Source organism: Motacilla alba, chromosome Z, assembly GCF_015832195.1.
Source record: "Motacilla alba alba isolate MOTALB_02 chromosome Z, Motacilla_alba_V1.0_pri, whole genome shotgun sequence".
In the NCBI taxonomy this organism is placed as follows: Eukaryota; Metazoa; Chordata; class Aves; order Passeriformes; family Motacillidae; genus Motacilla; species Motacilla alba.
Window position 1 is genome coordinate 28,680,764 of NC_052046.1, and position 17,798 is coordinate 28,698,561.

General features: G+C 36.2%; 1 protein-coding gene across 3 annotated transcripts in view; it reads left to right on the forward strand.

The window, feature by feature from the left end:
- Positions 1-17,798, forward strand: part of FAM172A (family with sequence similarity 172 member A) — a 254,744-nt gene that overhangs the window by 15,603 nt on the left and 221,343 nt on the right. For all 3 annotated transcript variants that reach the window (XM_038124814.1, XM_038124816.1, XM_038124815.1), the window contains 3 exons: positions 5,161-5,286; positions 8,511-8,612; positions 11,176-11,276. In XM_038124814.1, the coding sequence (XP_037980742.1) occupies positions 5,226-5,286; positions 8,511-8,612; positions 11,176-11,276 (264 nt within the window). In that variant the 5' untranslated portion in view covers positions 5,161-5,225. The remainder of the gene's footprint in view (positions 1-5,160; positions 5,287-8,510; positions 8,613-11,175; positions 11,277-17,798) is intronic.

Sequence of the window (17,798 nt, forward strand, 5' to 3'; positions counted from 1 at the left end):
GGATTAGCCACAATAGGTGGGCAAGTCCTTCCTCTGGCTACTCCTTCAGTCTTCAAACAGTGGATGGGACAAAGAACTCGAAGGGTAAAAGTGAGAAAACTCATAGATTGAGATAAAGACAGTTTTATAGGAGAAGTAAAACCTGTGTACACCAACAAAGCAAAACAAGGAGTTGCAAATACTCAGCCATCCTCAGGAAAGCACAGCTTCATCGCGTGTAATGGTAACTTGGGAAGACAAACACCATCGTTCCACACATTCCCTGTTTCTTCTTTTCCAAGTTTTTATTGCTGAGTGTGTCATCATGTGATTAGTTGGTCTCAGCTGTCCTGGCTGTGTCCCCTCCCAGCTTCTTGTGTGCATCCTTGCCTGCCTGCTGGCAGGGCAGCACATGGAAGCAGGGGAAGCCCTTGATGCTGTGTGAACACTGCTCAGCAGTGTTAATGATGCTGTTTTCAGCACAAATCCAAACCCTACAAGCTACTACGAAGAAAACTGACTCTCCCAGAGAAAACCAGTACAAGTACTCAAAGCTGTTGCTACTGCAGATAATAATTTTGATTTTTGTGTTTGGTTGATATACCATGATATTGTCAACATCACAGAGGCTATGTTGAGGTTGTGCTGCCTCTTTTTTTGTTATTTTGACATGGTTTTTTGCTTGTGTTACTGTGGATATGCTTATGAAGGTAATTTTCAGCATTTCACGGAAGTTAAATCAAAATCATTAAAATCTCAATGTAGGGAGTTGTATTGACTGTGCTTGGTGTAATGAGTTGCTGACACATCCTGCTAATGCACGTGGCTCCTAGTCATCCACTGTTTGAACTTACGGGGTAAATAAAACTGGAAAGTGGTTGCTGTGCTACTATATCAAACTTTAGAGCAGACTGCAGTCATGTACTTTATTGGCAAGTTCTACCACCATTTGGTAGTGTACACAGATCTACTGAGATCAGGGATTTTAGGATCATTGCCAGTTTGTTTGTATTCTAAGTGGTTACTTCTGCCCTTCTAGCATTTAATAATCCCTTCGTGTGCATCTTTCCTCTGCCTTTTGCAGTGCTCTAAACAATTACATAAATATTCTTGGCTCTAAACAATTAAGTAAATATTCTTGAAGTTCTGGTAAGTCTTAGTAAGTCTGTGTTAAATGCATGAGAAAGGCCATATTAACTTCAGCAGAGCAGGACAGGCTTAAAGGATAATTAAAGGCAAGAAGCACATACTACTAAGCTGGCCCTTTGATCCTAAATTTCTGATCTCTAATATAGAGATGCTGTCTTTAACATGGAGGTGCTGTAGCTGCTCATTAACAACATCATAACAGAGCACATGATGCTGGCCCTGAATCTTCTTATACTAGATATAGACATTTTCAAAACCATTTAGTCTGAAGCAGACTGGAAATAATAGCCATTCAAAGCTGAAGTTAGGTACACCAATAAGCACTTAAAAATACGGTCTTTTGAGTCAGGGAAAGTGAAGTATAACCTTAATTGATACAGTTGTTACTGGTGCCATCTGTAGTGCCCTAAAAGTGGGAAAAGATAAAATCTAATTAGAGAGAAAATACTGCTAAGATAAATTATTGGGTTTTTTTGCTTTATTGAGTCAATGCAGACTAGGGACTCAAGGCAAACTGTCATCCAGTCATCTCTTTGAAGAAAAATTGCGTCTTAGTTGGTCATCAGCCACATTATACAGATCTAACCCATACTTGTTCCTAGCTTGCTTGGGATGTCAGTTTACAAAGAGTAGGACTCTCATTCTATTATATTTTAATGAAGGAGTGCAACACCTCCGCATTGTGTCCAGATAAGCCTGAAGGACTAGTGCTTTTTGAAGATATTTGTCTGTTTTCTTCTTATTTCTGTCTTCTTGTTAACGCTACAGTAATTTATAGTCTTTATTTGGAGTACTTGTAATATTGACTTAGCTTCAGGTATTGCTAATTTAGAGCAAAATCATATTCTGTTTTTTGTCACGCTTCTGTCTGCATTTGCCCAGTGAAGAGTATTTTAAGTATGTTGAAACCTGTGTATGTGTACCATGTGTATGGATATGATATGGTGTCATATGGTATCAGTTTGATTTAAAAAATACAACTGTTATGCCATCACTGTTATGCTTGGTCTGTAGTCCAAGCTTCCAATACCACTTTACAGGCAACAACAAGAAATATATGTATATTCTCTTATGTGTGCATTTTAAAAAAAATTATTTATTGACTGTTTGTTTCTGAGTCTACCAGTTTCTGTAATTACATAAGCAGGGGTATAATGAAAATGCAGCCTCATTGGCTCATGTGAAACCATGAAACCAGAATATTTCTGTGTCATATTTTAAAATATTGTAGGGGATGGAGTTAAAGAGACACAGAATATGTATAAGATACTTTGTGTCAGAACATGTAAGTTTTCATGCATAAGCAAGATACATAAAAATAAATATTCATAAACTTATTTGCTGTAACTTTCTTCACGTGAAATAGTAATAGTTGTGCTTTAGAGAGTATGCTTGCTTTATGTAGCTAATAAAAAAAAACACAGAGGTGTTTTGATTCAAAAGACTAAGTTATTGTATGAATAACACATTTAAGAATATCAATACAATAACTAATTTAAAGTCTGTATTTATTACAAGAAACTTGATGGCATTTAGGAATTATGTGAAGTGGTCAGTATATGCAGTTGAAGATCTGGGATTTGAAATTATTACCTAGAATAAACTGCAGTTTGAAATGAATGCCTACAATAAACTACAATTCCTGCTTTTCCTATATGGAACCACTCAGAATTTCATAATTTTCCAGTGTTTATTTTTGTACCATCATTAGTGGATTTGGCGCCTCTCTGCCAAAGAACAGAAATCCAACTCTCTCAAGTAATTTCTTCTCTTAGTTAATTAAACAAGCATCAGTGAGGGATTCAAAAAAATCCTGTATTCACAGAAACCATGCATAACGTACTGTGTATTGTTCCATCCTCAAGTCCTGCCTCTAGTGGCTGCTGTAACAGTTCTTTACTTTGTCAAAAAGAATTGTAAATTCTGTCTCTCAAAGCTAAATTCAGATTTATTTTGGTGCTTTTAGCTTTGCAGTTGAACTGTTATCTACTCAGTGGCAGGGTCTTCTCTAATAAAGGAAAAAGAATGGTATCCATGGCAGAGACAAGAATGGCAAAGATTCCTGGTCTCTGCATTGATTTATCTGATCAGGGGGTGGGGTCTTGCTTTCCAAGGTAAATCTGTTCAGATAGATTTTATGTTTCTTCCCTTGGCTAACAACAAATATTTGAGGACCTGTATGTATTTTGTTAACTGCATTAACTTACTTATACCAAATTACAAATTTTCAAATGCTGTATAGGGACAATCACTCAATTTCATATGACTAGTGTAATTTTAATCTGGGCTATTACAAAACACTATCATTGTCATTGTTTAGCACTTTGAATAATTTTAACTGAGATTACTTTTTTTTTCTATATGCTTTACTAGAATATGTTGGAATTTATAAGAATATACTACTACGTAGAATATAGTGGGTTTGTGCTGCAAATGTATAGACAAGATGGACAAAATTTTGTATTTGGTAGTCTTTTTTCAATGGACTTCTTGGAAGCATCTGAGGAAAATGTTTAATACCATCCATGTGTGGGAATCAACATTTGAATCACAAATATTTACATAGTAAAAATATTAATAATAATTGTTATTAATAGTTACATTGACAACATTATAGGCTAGAAAATGCTCCAAAAATATCAGTGGTTTTGCTGTTATTTTTGTAATTGCTTTTGTTTTGAGTGGTGACTAGAGGGTTGGACAAAAGATGTACATTTTAAGTGAATCATGTCATAATTTTTGAAGTTCTCGGTATAAACAGACCTTTTCTTTCCAACTCCTTTGAAGCTGTGTCTTTAAAAGACTCTTGTAAAGTGTATTGCTGTTTCTCATCAGCTTTGTCTGAGCAGCCATTACAAAGGAAGGTGTCAAAGTTTGCCATAGTTCCAACTTGTAAAATGGGTTATTGGACTTTCTAGACACCCAATTTAAAAGACCAAATCTCAACAATCTTCAAACCCTCTCCTTAGTTAATAACTAACACCCCCTTAAATTGCTGTATTACTCCTGTAATATACAAGAAAATGTTTAATAGGTTTTCTCTATGTAGAATAGAAAAGTAGTCTTTATTAAGCTAAGTTTATTTTTTTTTTTCTGCTGTCTGTGGAATGAAGTGCTGTTACTTTATCATTTTGGAGTTCTTTCTTGCAGGTCTAAGTGTTAGGGGGCCAATAGTACAGTTGGTGAATCCTGTTACTGTTTTGACAAGTTACAATAGAGTTCATACAAGCTTATCAATGATAAAGTACATGAGGGAGAAAAATAAAACAAGTTGGTAATGACTGACAGATAAAACAAAGAACCAAAAAGAGATTAAGGGAATATGAGTTCAATGCACTGAGGTCTTTCTGTTGAGAAGGAAGAAGAAATTGTGATTTGGTAGTTCACTCCCTTGGTGTCAGACTCAAGATGAAAGAGTTTGTGGATTTGAATGTCTCGTTTGCCTTCTGTGCAGAAGGAGAAATTTGGAAATAGATTTTGTATGTGAAGTCTCGTCTTGAGTACACTGAGGTTTGTTCTGTAGCTGAACAAATGTAGCTTTTTATTTTAATACATTTACAATATAATTGCATTTCAATACCAGTAATGTATTGTGGAAATCACAGTGGCTTAAAATTGTGTGCTTCATGTATCTTTACTAAAACAAAACTATATACTATAGTAATGACAACAAAGTGGAGTTAATTGAGGAAGAAAATCCATTAAGATTGTGGAAGTTCTGTTGATTGTCTTTTGGTTTTTTTGTATCTTCTGTTTTGGACTTACAGTTGTTGCATTTCTGTAAAAGTGCAACATTGTTTACTGCTGCTACATAGAATCACAAAATAAGTAGTTTTGATTAGGTAGAAGTACCTTTAGGATTCGGGAGAGGTACTGTTCATTCTTGTGAACTTGAATCTTTAACCAAACTTGGTCAGACTTTGGGCTTAAAATAATCAGAAATTTTTTTTGGTGGTGTGAACAGTAGCAGACAAGAGCTGTTGAAGGAGAAGTCAGTAAATTTATTAATTTCCAACTCTTGTTTTTTTTCAGATCGTCCTTTGAATATTAATCTACATTTACCTCAGTGTTTCAAAGTTTGTTTACAGTTTTGGTAAATGATGGCTCAGCTCCAGCAAGGAGGTCCAGATGAAAAAGAGAAGACCACTGCGTTGAAGGGTATGAGTCTTTTTTGCCTTTTCTTTTTGCATATATTGACATTTCAGAAATTATTGTTTAGGAAAGGAAAATACTATGATATAATTATAAGTTAGAGCTTGGGAATTACAATACTAGAAGAGACTCTTAGTCCACCTGTGCTAATGCTTATTGTCTAATGGTGTGTCCATTTATCAGTATTTTCATAAGATGGTGTAAAACAAAATGATATATGGTAAAGAGTGACAGAATAAACTATTCATTGCTTTTCAAAATTTTCATAATTGTCCTTTTAGAAAGTTGACTGGCTTTTGTGTTTTTTAGTTTTCAGAAGTTTTGATTTAATTTGTGTGATGCTTTTGTTTTATAGTTATACAACCATATTACAGCGTTAATACATTGGACTACAATGCTAAAAGGGAAGAGGCTTTCAGGACATTGATATCTGTACTGGTTTTATAAAGTTGCCTTTGTATGTTTTAAAAAATAAACAGATCTAAAGACTTAGGGGTAAAAATAATTTACGTAAATGACATGTTTTAGATAGTGGCATTCAGCTTTGGGAGTGCATGAAGCTGGTTAGACCTACAAGTAAGCTAGCCAAACCTTGATTTAAAGTGCTTGCATCACACAGTTGTATTATAAATTCTTTCAAAGGAGAAAAAATAACATAGCTTGGCACTCAAGTGTGCATCCTGGATTTCTATCCGAGCATCATTAGAAAGCAGTGTTCCGTTACATGTGATGATAGATGACGTTTCTTCAGTTGCAACGGAGTTTTTGTGAAGTATTTGGTGAAAATCTATGTAGTGCTTTTATAAAACTTTGTGCTAATTCTGTCCAATTAGTATCTTTTGAGGAAGCTATAGTTCAGGTTTGGAAGTAAAACTCCCATTTTATACATGGCATTTTTTTAATTATCTTTAAGGATTAGTGTTAATGATGTGATTGAGTGATTTTCCATTTAGCAACAGAAGGTGTCCTGCAGCTCACTCAGTTTTCAGCTCTGTTGAACTATTTCAAATTGAGTTGGAAAGTCCAAGACCTCAGGTAAGAATGGTAGATCAGATTTGGAAAGAAGCGCAAAGTTGTAAGACACTTTAAATAATGTTAATTTGAAAAGTTGCACAAGAAGAAAGTGAACGTGTCAGTCAGTGGTTTCAGCTCAGAACAGGTGCAGTTCTCCTTAGTGACTGATGAAAGCTGTAAATCATGACAAGCTGTACATATTGTGAATAAGCATAATATACTTCATATACTATGGTCCTTGACACTCAGGAGATTGATTTTTTTTGTTGTATAGTAAGTGACACTTCTGTGTAAATACATCTCAAAATAGATCATGGTCACATTGTATGGAAATTCAAGTGAAATTAAATTCTAGGGATGCAGTGTGATTGGAGTCTCTTCACTAAGGAGAGAAAGATGTGCTAAAGACTGTTGCTACCTTGATTTCGTCAAAGTACAAAGGAAGAAAGGACATATTTTTTACATCGTGTTGTGGGAGACTTCTTTGACACAATTCTTTTGTTTTTCCATACCATTTGGTTGAGAACCAAAGGAGCTTCCGCAGAACCTCCAAAGGATAGTGCACAAGAACAAACCCGTAATTACTTGCGTGAATTGGATTTCATGGGACTTGCTGTTAAACAGATGTGATGTAAAAGTGAGCTGTGGCTGAGAAAGACAGATTTAGAATCATCCAATCAGTATCTGGTGTTATATAGACATTTAGATACTACAGAGATACTGAGAAGCCATAGTACTTGTTGGAAAGATGTTGAATTTTAGCAACTGTACCAGATGGCGTTTGGTCCTCCAGCTTTGCCCAGTGGAATCACTCAGAAGGAAGAGTTGGCGACAATTGTGGATGCTGGAATAAATGTAAAGTGAACTTGAAGAGTTGTAGAAGTGCAGGTCAAGGAGTTCTCAAGAATGTTGAAGATAATTTTCAGTACATTTTAAACAGTAGAAATTTCAAAGTGTTAAATGTGTCAATCCTAAGCTTAGGTAATGTGGGTAGCCTACTGGCAACAAGACCATGCAAAAATAGTGGTACAAAATATAAAAATAATTGTTTTAAATAATACAAAGACGGAAACATAATTAATGCCAATGAAACTTAAAGAAAATTAGTCTTTTCAAACAGTTTTTTTTTTTTTGAGCTACAGCATTGGATAATGATAAAGGTAAAAATCCATATACTTAGAACACTTAATGTATTTCCTTGTAACACACAGTGTCTTGATTTATGGAATAGTTACAGTTCAAAGTCAGTTTAGCACTCCGGAACAGAATGTTTTTGTGGTCTTCAATTTAATCTAATGAAGAAGCAGGGAAGTATATTTTGGTGAAATCCTGCTGAATTGTGTCTTGATTTCTTTTTTAATTAATAACCAGAAAACATGTTAGAAGCATAGCACAGCGTTGTGTGAGTGATATGCAATGAGGAGAGATCATTGTACACTATTACCTGTGTATGCAGTAATTGTTTGGTAGTTACATGTAAATGTAAACATGTCCCCATAAATTTGCCTCTGGTTAAATGTAAATCCTTAAATCTAGAGTAAAGAATGTAGATGATGCTAATTTTAGTGTACTTGCATTAGTGACTGTATGTAGGGTGTACCAGGCCATACAGTCTTAATCTGAAAAGGATGTGTATGCCTTGGCTTGCTGTGAAGTGGATGGGAGTTTCTCTACCTTGAGAACTATTAAAGGGGGTGGTTGAGCAAAGGATTCAGGCCTAACAGTCTGGGTATCAAAGGAGGGGCTGAGGTTTGGTGTGGTCACACATCTGGTAAATGCCAGTGAGATGATGTGCTCAGGTAATCTGAACTCCTCAAGAAGGCAATCAAGACGCTATCAATTATTTGAAACTGAAGTTAGAAAACTTTATATGAAAACCATACCTCAGAGACTTATTTTCTAACATTGAGGTAATGAATCATTGAAACTACTTGCTATGTCTTTGGTGACTTCTCTTTCTCTGGACATTTTTAGATTAACATAAAGATAAATAGGTAGGTAAATAAATAAGTAAATAAATGAGTATGTATACAGGCAGTGAAGTCCAGCATTTGAACTTCAACAGGATTTCCCATAACAGTGTCCTGTGTTTAGTAGTACTGGGATATTCTTCTGCCTGCAAGATCTACAAATATCAGGAAACACATTATTTTACTGTTACAAAGGAAATAAAAGACACAGCATGCATTATGTATTTTTTTGTTTTCCTTTTTTAGATTTATTGTCTAGAATAGACTTGGATGAACTAATGAAAAAAGATGAGCCACCACTTGAATTTCCTGATACGTTGGAAGGATTTGAGTACATTTTTAATGAAAGTAAGTCATACATGGTTTGTAAAGACCATATGTAGAATAATGTTGAGCGGTTTTCAGAAGTTGAATTATACCTTATAAGTCCCTATTAAAATTTCATACTTTCCTGTTAGGATTGAAATTTTAAACTTCAGTGCTTATAGACTTGTAAATCTGAGACGTGTTTTTTATTTCATACAATTATCACAAAAATCCCTCATTTCGTACAATGTTGTGGAGTTGTACTGGACCTACTTTATGACTTCCTGTTTTCTGTTACAAAACTGTTGTTGATATAAGAATCCTGAAAGTAATTTCTGTAGCATTTAAAAATCAGAATTAAAGACTGGTCACTCATTTAAGGAGTGTTTTATTTCCTGATTAATTTTTATGTCTACAGAAGAAGTTGTTTTTTGGTTAATAATTTGTCCCAGCTATTCCATTAATACCAATAGGAAAACACCTATGTATGTTGATAGGAGAATAAGCAATGTGATAGACTGTCTCTTCTCGTGTGGAACATAATTTTGCATTGCAGCCAAGTGTGTGACGACTGCAAGCAAGTACTTTCAGCTAGCTCAATCTCTGTGTTAAATGACTTAGTATTTATAATTTCCAGTGCATGCATTTTAAAATCCAGGTGAGAAATGAGCTTCTGAGCTAAAGTAATACCTGACTGCAGGAAGTGTCTCTTTCAAGATTGTTTAAAACCTGTAGAACAAATGGGAATGTTTACAATTTTACTTCTTTGCAGTGCCGGCTCTGTGAACAGAGGAACTTTAGTTTCTAAATCTGCCTGTTTTTCATCTTACACTTTTAAAGGAAAAAGAACCCCGAGCTTTCCTTTAAATTATAGTAATTTATGCAACACTTAGCTTTTTAATACCCTGATGGCTTTCACAGGTAGGTACTTAGAGACTAAAAATGTCATGAAAGTGATGCTCTTTCTTTGATGGAAGGAGTTCAGCTCTGTCACTTTTCAGCTCCTTATTTTTAGATCTGCACAGTGTCTACTGTCTTCCTTACTGACTTCAGAGTTAATAGTTCATACGTGGCTGATAAAAAGGGCTGAAATTTGAATTTTGGGGAATGAATTATGTTACTGAATATTCCATTACTAAACCTCACAGCCTGAGTGATTTCCATAGAATGGAGGAAAACCTATTACATAAGCTGAGGGTCAACCAAGCAAAAAAGTCACCATTTTACTTTTGTACATTTAATTCAAATGTTTAGTCTTGTATTTTAATGTCTTAATCATGCTCCTTTTTATGGTGGAAAAGTACAGAATTTTTTGGTTAGATTATTTAAATCTGAATAAGGCAGGGGTTCCAGAAAGTCAAAGGGAAAATATAGCAGATATTTGTTACTTGTGGCGAGAGCCAGTTCATGTACTGTTGAAGGGCATATTTGAAGAGTATGTAGCTGAGAAGGAGCAGCTGAAAGTAAAGTTATTATGAAAAATGTAAGAAGGAGGATGTTTGAACCCAACACAGGGATAGGAAACTGTGGAGAAATACTTCTGTGGTATCTAGTACATGAGGTAAGGCAGGTCTGGATAAAAGTTAAATCAGCAGATAAGCACATCAGATCTTAAATATTTTATTTAAAGCATCAGGAGTCAAAGTGTAAAAGTTCTGTAAATACATGAACCAAGTTATTTTTTTCTATTCAAGAGGAAACATTATGGAGGAACCTTTGTTTCAGCATTCAAAGTTCACTTGCACGTATCACTACTTTTATGTTTGACTGATACACTGCAGTTTTCTAATGCTCTGAGATCATAACTTGTGTTTTGTTTCATAGGCTGAAACATTTTTGGTAAAATATTTGTTCTTGTATTTGGCTTCCTACTGGTTGCCATTTTATTATTATCATTGTTTTAAGACAGTCCATGTCTTCACAAGTGGTTGGATTTGCAGTTAACTTTGTCTATAAACAAGGCCAACTACAGGAAGTTACAATGAGAGCAAAAGTAGCATGTGGTTTTGCTCTGAACAAGCATTCTGCTTTATTCTACTTTTGTAATCTCAGTGTACCCTGAATCTAGGAGGTCTTGCTTGATTTCACTTTGGAGTTAAGATATTTTCCCTAACTGTGGACATGGTTCTTTTCAGATTAGCTTAGAGAGTTGTTAGGCTTGAGGATAAATCTTTCCCTTACTTCCAGCCCCTTTTGTATTTGCATTCCTTTACAATGCAGTTAGTTTTGAAGTAGAGGATTTGTAGCAACAGTTCAGTCACCTGCAGATCAAATATTAACTGCAAATGTTTACATTTCACTGTTAATTCATGGCAGTTGAGGTGTAAATATGTCTTGTGAAGTACTCTGGCATTTGATATCTGTGTGCAATTTCACTGTCATAATTTCTGTTTAGTTTAATCTAGCAGTATATACAAAAAAATGGGAGTGCAATTTTTTTATGCTACAATTGTTTTCTGTTAAAAAGCCTATAACCAAAAATGAGGAGGAATTCGTAATAGCTTGAGTTTTAGATGTAGACTTATTTTAAAATTGTCAGCAATTGAGTATGTCTTACTTTTAATGAAGAAGTATATTAACTGTAATGATTTTGTTTCTTTTACAGAAGGGCAATTAAGACACATTAAAACTGGGGAGCCATTTGTTTTTAATTATCGTGAAGATTTGCATAGATGGAACCAAAAGCGCTATGAAGCCCTTGGAGAGGTACATAATTTGTGTGTGTGTGCATGCATGTATATATATCTCTGTGTGTAGCATTCAAATGCATGCGCACATTTAATGTGTGTTTGTATGTGTATATATATATATAGGTATGTATGTGGATGTACATATGGGTATGTATATATGTGTATGTGTGTGTGTTCATGTGCTATGGGTTTTGTTCTGTTTCTTTGTAGATGTGATATTTTTGCATACAATAATAAAGTTTTAGTGTGGTTCCAGTCATTTAATATAAGCTATTTCAGGATTTACTGCATATTAATGCTCTAACAGTAATTTCTGTTGTTTGCTATATAGCTTAGGGTGTGATTTAGATTACTGTTTGACTTTAGTATATCTTCATAATAGAATATCATCTACCTACATAAGTCAGATTATACAGTGCAGTATTTTCTTTAACCTTAGTCACCTTATGGATTACAAAGCTGTGACAATTTTCTTTTTGGCTGAAGATAAATGCATTGGTTAATTTTCTCATGTTACCAGGAGGTACCAGAACCACTACATAAAACAGAAATCTGAAGATGAATTGGTTAGATACCTGTTGGTGTATTACATATTTGGATGCTACTGGTACTTCCTAGGCAGTTCTGCCCCCCATAGCTACCTGCTCACTCCTCACTGTGGAATAGGGGAGAGAATGAGAGGGGTAAAAATGAAAAATTCACAGGCTGAGTTACAGTTTAATAGGTAAAGTAAAAACTGTGCATACAAGCTGTGCACACAAGAAGAAATCAATTCACTTCTTTACATCAGCAGGCAGATGTATAGCCATCTGCAGGAAAACAGGGCTTGTTTAGGCATAATGGTGCCTTAGGAAGAAAAGTGCCTTATGCATACAGTCCTGGAATGGATTTGGGTTGAAAGGGGCCTTGCATGTCATCTAATTCCAACCCCCTGCCATAGGCAGGGACACCTTCTACTACATGAGGTTACTTGAAGCCCTGACCTTGAAGGCTGACAGGGATGGGGCATCCCCAGCTTCTCTGGGTAAAGTCTTCCAGTACCTCACCACCCTCACAGTCAAGAATTTCTTCCTGATGTCTAATCTAAACCTACCCACTTTTGCTAGGTTTGAAGCTATTGCCTTTTGTTCTGTCACTCCATGTTCTTGTCAGTAGTCCCTCTCCACTTCCCTTGTAGCCCCTTTACTGGAAGCTGCTGTAATGTCTCCCTGGAGATGTTTGTTCTCTGGGTTGAGCAACCCAAACTCACTCAGCCTGTGTTCATAGGAGAGGTGCTCCAGCCCCTCTGGTGGTGCTCTGTGCTTGCTTGCTCAGCCACTGTTTCATTTGTGTGTCAGCCCTGGCTCTCTGCTGGAGCTGCGCAGCTGTTTGTCCTGCCAGAGCTTTGTTACCAGGGATTGATGAAGCTTGCTTTTTACCTTCTCCTCCTCATTCTTGGCAAGAACGGTGGCAGGGAGTAGAAACTGAGTGGGGCTACTGCAGGTGCTTCTTAGATCTTTTCACTTCATATACTTTTCCAAAAAAAGGGGTAGTGCTGTGTCTTGATACACATTTCTTCTTAGAGGAAATACTGTTGCATGGCCTGTGTGTATGGATGTTTTTGTGTGTCTGCATTGTTCAAATATTCCCATTTTCCAAATAAGCGAGTTGGACAAGATGTGACTCTAAAGATCAGTATGGGCTTCCTGTACCACCATACTTCCCTATGCATATTTGGAAATATACAGCAGATTTCACATTCTGTGCATCTGAAAAGCTTGTGAAAATATCTTCAACCCACAGTAGTATGAAAAACTTTCTAATTTTTTTGGTGTACTTGTTTTGGGACCGAGGATCTTATATCTGTGATCTGTGTAGTGCATTTTGCCTTAGTTATAGTCATTGTCCAAGTTCCCGTTTGAATGATCTTTGAAAATGCACTTTTTTTTTTTTTGTATTGGTAGGTAAAGGACAAGGAAGGCTTAAGGACATATATCTGGCAGGGAATTGTTCTAAGTTGTCTGTTTTGTGTTTTTAGAGAAAAAAATCCCTCATCTGTGTTTCAGTCTTTTTCTACTAGGTGCTCAGTACCACATAATTGTTCTAACAAGCCACAAATTTATAGATGTTCCATTGTCTGGATGTGATGTAATTATTTGGGAACAGAGGAGGTGCTGATCCTTGGCACTTATTCACATAACTAAAATCTCGTTTTGTGCCATAAATTAGTGGGTCACCGATGCAAACGTTGAATAATACTGGAGTGGTATATCACCCTCTGATAAGCTGTTTTGTAGTCTAAGGTGAAGATGTGTTTAGCAAACTGTGGTAGCTTAAGAAGCAGTCACTCAAATGATATGTAAAGTGATGTAGTAAAATCTGGCCTTAGGCCTTTGCTTTGAAACATCATCCTTTGGTTGTAGGAGTTCTTTAATGTGCGTTTAGGGTTCAGTTATGTAGCTTGTCATCCAGTGAGATGATGAAGTAGCTGTATTTGTATCACTGAACAAAATTGTTTTATGTATTCAGAGTTTCCATTGTTAGCTCAGTCATTGCATCATTGCATGCTGTTTTTTTAATCTTCAAAGGATACCCAGGATTTTTAAAGGATAATCCTGCACACGACAACTTTTTTTACTGCACATGTACGTATATATATTTTAAAAGAAAAAAAAAAAAGTGTGTGTGTTGTGGAGTGTTTGGGTCTTTTGTGTACTCCCTGGCCTTATAATACCAGCATCATTCTCTCTTTCCTGAAGCATTAATAAATTTCAATTTAGTTATCCATGCTTCTTTTTTTTTTTTTTTTTTTTTGCTGATACAAGTAATGAATACACTGTCTATGATGTTCTGCCATTTTTCTGATTGTGTGGGAATTTGTTCTTCAAAAATCAAAATAGTTCGCCTACATCTCCTCTCCTTAGATCTTTTTATTCTTCATTCACTGAACAGTTACTTCAGGCACACAATTTTTTTTCTGCAGCCTTTTGATACGTGTTGTTAATAGACAATTTAGTGAACTGTTAATAATTTTGTGATTCTGGTTCAGTCATTGCTATTGTGGCATTGAATTTTGTGGAGAGCCTCTCCATTTGCTTTTTAAAAATTAAAATGGCAGCAGAAGTGCATAGAACAGAGTGTTGCAGCTGCTTCAAACTGATGATTAATCTATGTGGCAAGTTTGAAGTATGACTGGGAAAAAAATTTGTGACAACAGTTTAGTTGTTGCAGGCTTTTGTTTACTTTCTACTTTCATACTCATAGAGTATCCAGAGTATCCGTAGCACCAGAAGGTGGATATTGTCTGTTACTTTGCATGTATCTTACAACCTAAAGGCAGTTATAATTTGTTGATTACTTGGAGGCCATTGAACACTGGCATTAATATTTTTGGGAATGCCTTCACTGATTAAGAGACTTTTACCTGTACTGACAGTTTGCTTCTCTACCAATGTCTTGGAAAATTCAAAGAGGATTTGTAAATATGTAGATTATAATGTAGACCATGACATAAATATCTCTGCTGTTATCCTATTCAATTTAATGCCATGTCTTGTAATTGCAGCCTTTCTGACATGCAAAAGTCTGTAAGCAGGTAGCAAAAGAATTTAGATTTTTTTTTGCAGTCACCATAGTATAATATTTTGTATTTATGTAGAACAGATATGTAAAACAAAGAAATGGAACACTTAAATCAGAAATTCCTGGTGTCATGTATGATAAGATACAGTTAATTTTATGTCATCAGAGAAGTCTTATTCCACTAAATAAACCGCTTTAAAGTATGTTCACAAGTGTAAGATCCAGCTCATCACAAAGTAGATTGCCATCAAGGTTAATATTTGAGTAGTGTGTGTGGGATAAGTATGTAAAATTATGACCTTGACAACCCATAATTCAGATGGCTAAGAGTAAAATCGGATTTTTATTTCCAGATCTCCTTTAAGTTAAAGAACAGCTTGGTCTCAACATGATTTAAAAAATAAGTGTTCACCTGCTACTAATTTTCTTCTTGGTTGCAAAGATCATTATTTGTTTTGATGACTGAGAGGCTATTTACATAGCACAAATGAAAGCATAGAGCAGCAGAAGAGGACATGTAAGTTAATGGAGAAGGAAGCATTAAGTAGTCTGCATTTGAAAGGGTAGCTTCTTACATGAATAACCCAAAATCTGATGATAGGCTGCACGTGCACCTGATAGTACTTAAGGTCCAATCTTGCAGCCAAAGCTCATGTGAATAAACTCAATAGGTCTGATCTTGTGAATAAGGGCTTCAGGATCAAGTTTCAAATAAAATGTGCAGATTGTTAGTAGAAATCCTTACACTCCTAGTTTCAGTTTCTTTGCAGTTTATCGTTGAACATTCCAAATTTTCTCTGGCTAGCACTGCTTTAATATAATATAAAGTTCATGCTTCATACTATGGATCAAGCAAAATTGCTTGTGTACCTCGACTTCTTATAATGTATTTGCCATTAGTTATTTAGTGTTTAGAAGAACTCTTACTGAATCAACAAAATAAATTTATAGTGATGTAACATATTGTTGGATTCACAAATATTTGCGTTTATGGCATGCCTGCTTGGCTTGGCCTGTTGAAGAGATTTTTCTGTTTAGAGATGAGATACCAAATACTTAACAGGTGTCTGTGGAGCATGTGTGAATTGAATTGTTTCAGTGTCTTGTATTACAGCCAAATAAGGGTGAACTTCCATGGAGGTAGCAAAAAGGCTCACTAAAACTCCTGTTTCAGAGGGAGAATGAAAGCATCTAATTCAAATATCTCTCCAGTCCTTATTTTTGAGAGCAGTTAATTTCTGTTTTGTATGATCTCCTTTGATAGTGCTGTTTCTCTGCAAGTTATGCCCCATTTTGGTGGTTTAGGAGTGATACTCTCCAATTCAGTGGTTCCACTGAGGCACTCTGAGCCGTGTGCTGCTTCCTTCCTTCCCCCTCCCTCTCTTCCCCTGTGACAGGATGGAGAGCATTGAGAGCACAAAATGTAAATATGATGGGTTGACATCAGAGCAATTTGCTGGAAACAGCAATGAGGTAAGAAAATTAGCAGAAACAACAAAAATATTAATAGCAAGAGTGTACAAAAGCAAAAGAGTGATTTCCATGCAAAAGGCTCACCATAAAGGTCTGATCCATGCAGCCAGGCTCCCTTGCTCCAGAAGTGAGCCCTTCCCTGTTTGTGGAAAATAACAGGGAGGTACAGAGTAACCTCGGGGTCCTAGCGATGCCCCTCTCTGGCTGCTGTGGAAATGGAAATGAACCCTGTCCTGGCCAGAATCAGGGCCCCCATCTACATTGCAGAAGGCTTTTTGCTTTAGCAAAATTTTACAGTAGAGTCAATGTCACAAAAAATATTTAGAATTTAAATATTTAGAAAATTTAGAATATTTAGAAAAATATTTGCACCTCTCCTTGAGGTACACATCAAATTTCCCCATCCGTCTGTATTACCCATGAAATGCACTCAGTTTCTTCAACAAAATGGTCCCACTGATGGCTTTGATGGAGGCCAGCTAATCCAAACTGTCGCCCCTAACAGATTCCTCATATGCACAATGGAACTCTGTCCCTTCCATTGTATATGGAGGTTTTGGCTGGGCAGGGCCAGCTAAACTGGAGCCTGTAGTGTTAACTAACCAGGTAGTCTTCAAATAAATGTAAATCCCAGTGTTTGAAGTTTCCACCACCCATTGTTTTCAGCGTGGTTTTAATAGTCCGTTGTATCATTCAGCTTTCCCAGAGGCTGGTGCATGACAGGGAACATGATACCCACTCAATACTGTGCTCTCTGGCCATGAGGTCTATTGGGGCTATTTTTGAAACCAGTCCCATTGTACTGATGCCTTTTCCTGGTCTTAAAAAATTGAGAGCCAGACACTGTTAAGGGATAAAGGGATTTTACCTCGATACCTTAATAAGAATGCTGTGGTGCACTATTTCATCAAGGTGGGATGTGCTGCAAAGCACACACACGATAGATAGCGTATACAGTTTATAGACCTTACAAATTAGCATACCTAACAAAGATGCTCCAATGGGAGGCCTGGATAAATGGCGTCATATTCCCCCATTCTAGGAATTCCCCACTGGATGGGCCAAATTTCTAGTTTACAGGATATGTTCTAGAGAAGACCTTAGTTTCCCAAGATAGTGTAGGGTTTTTCAGCCTCCTACTATGAAGCCTCTAGGATGTTTGGTCTCCTGGCCTAACAAAATACTAGGAGTATGTGAAGTTATCAGACATAAGGAATTACAAATATGCATGCTAAAAATACTGAGGATACATGAAAGTTATTATTAAAGGTATATAAAAGAAAAGGCAAAAAATCATCTTCACATCAATGCAACTCAGTTTTTTCTGGTGTGCCATGTTGCCACAGGACTTGCTTTCTGAGGCACAAGTTGGTGTTCCAGGCAGTGGTGTGAGGCACAGGGTTAGGATGAGGGCAATGTAATTAATTAACCTGCCAAACCTTCTGCTATTTGTATTTCGACCATCATCCACCACACCACAGGGGCTGTACCTGCTTGGCGTGCT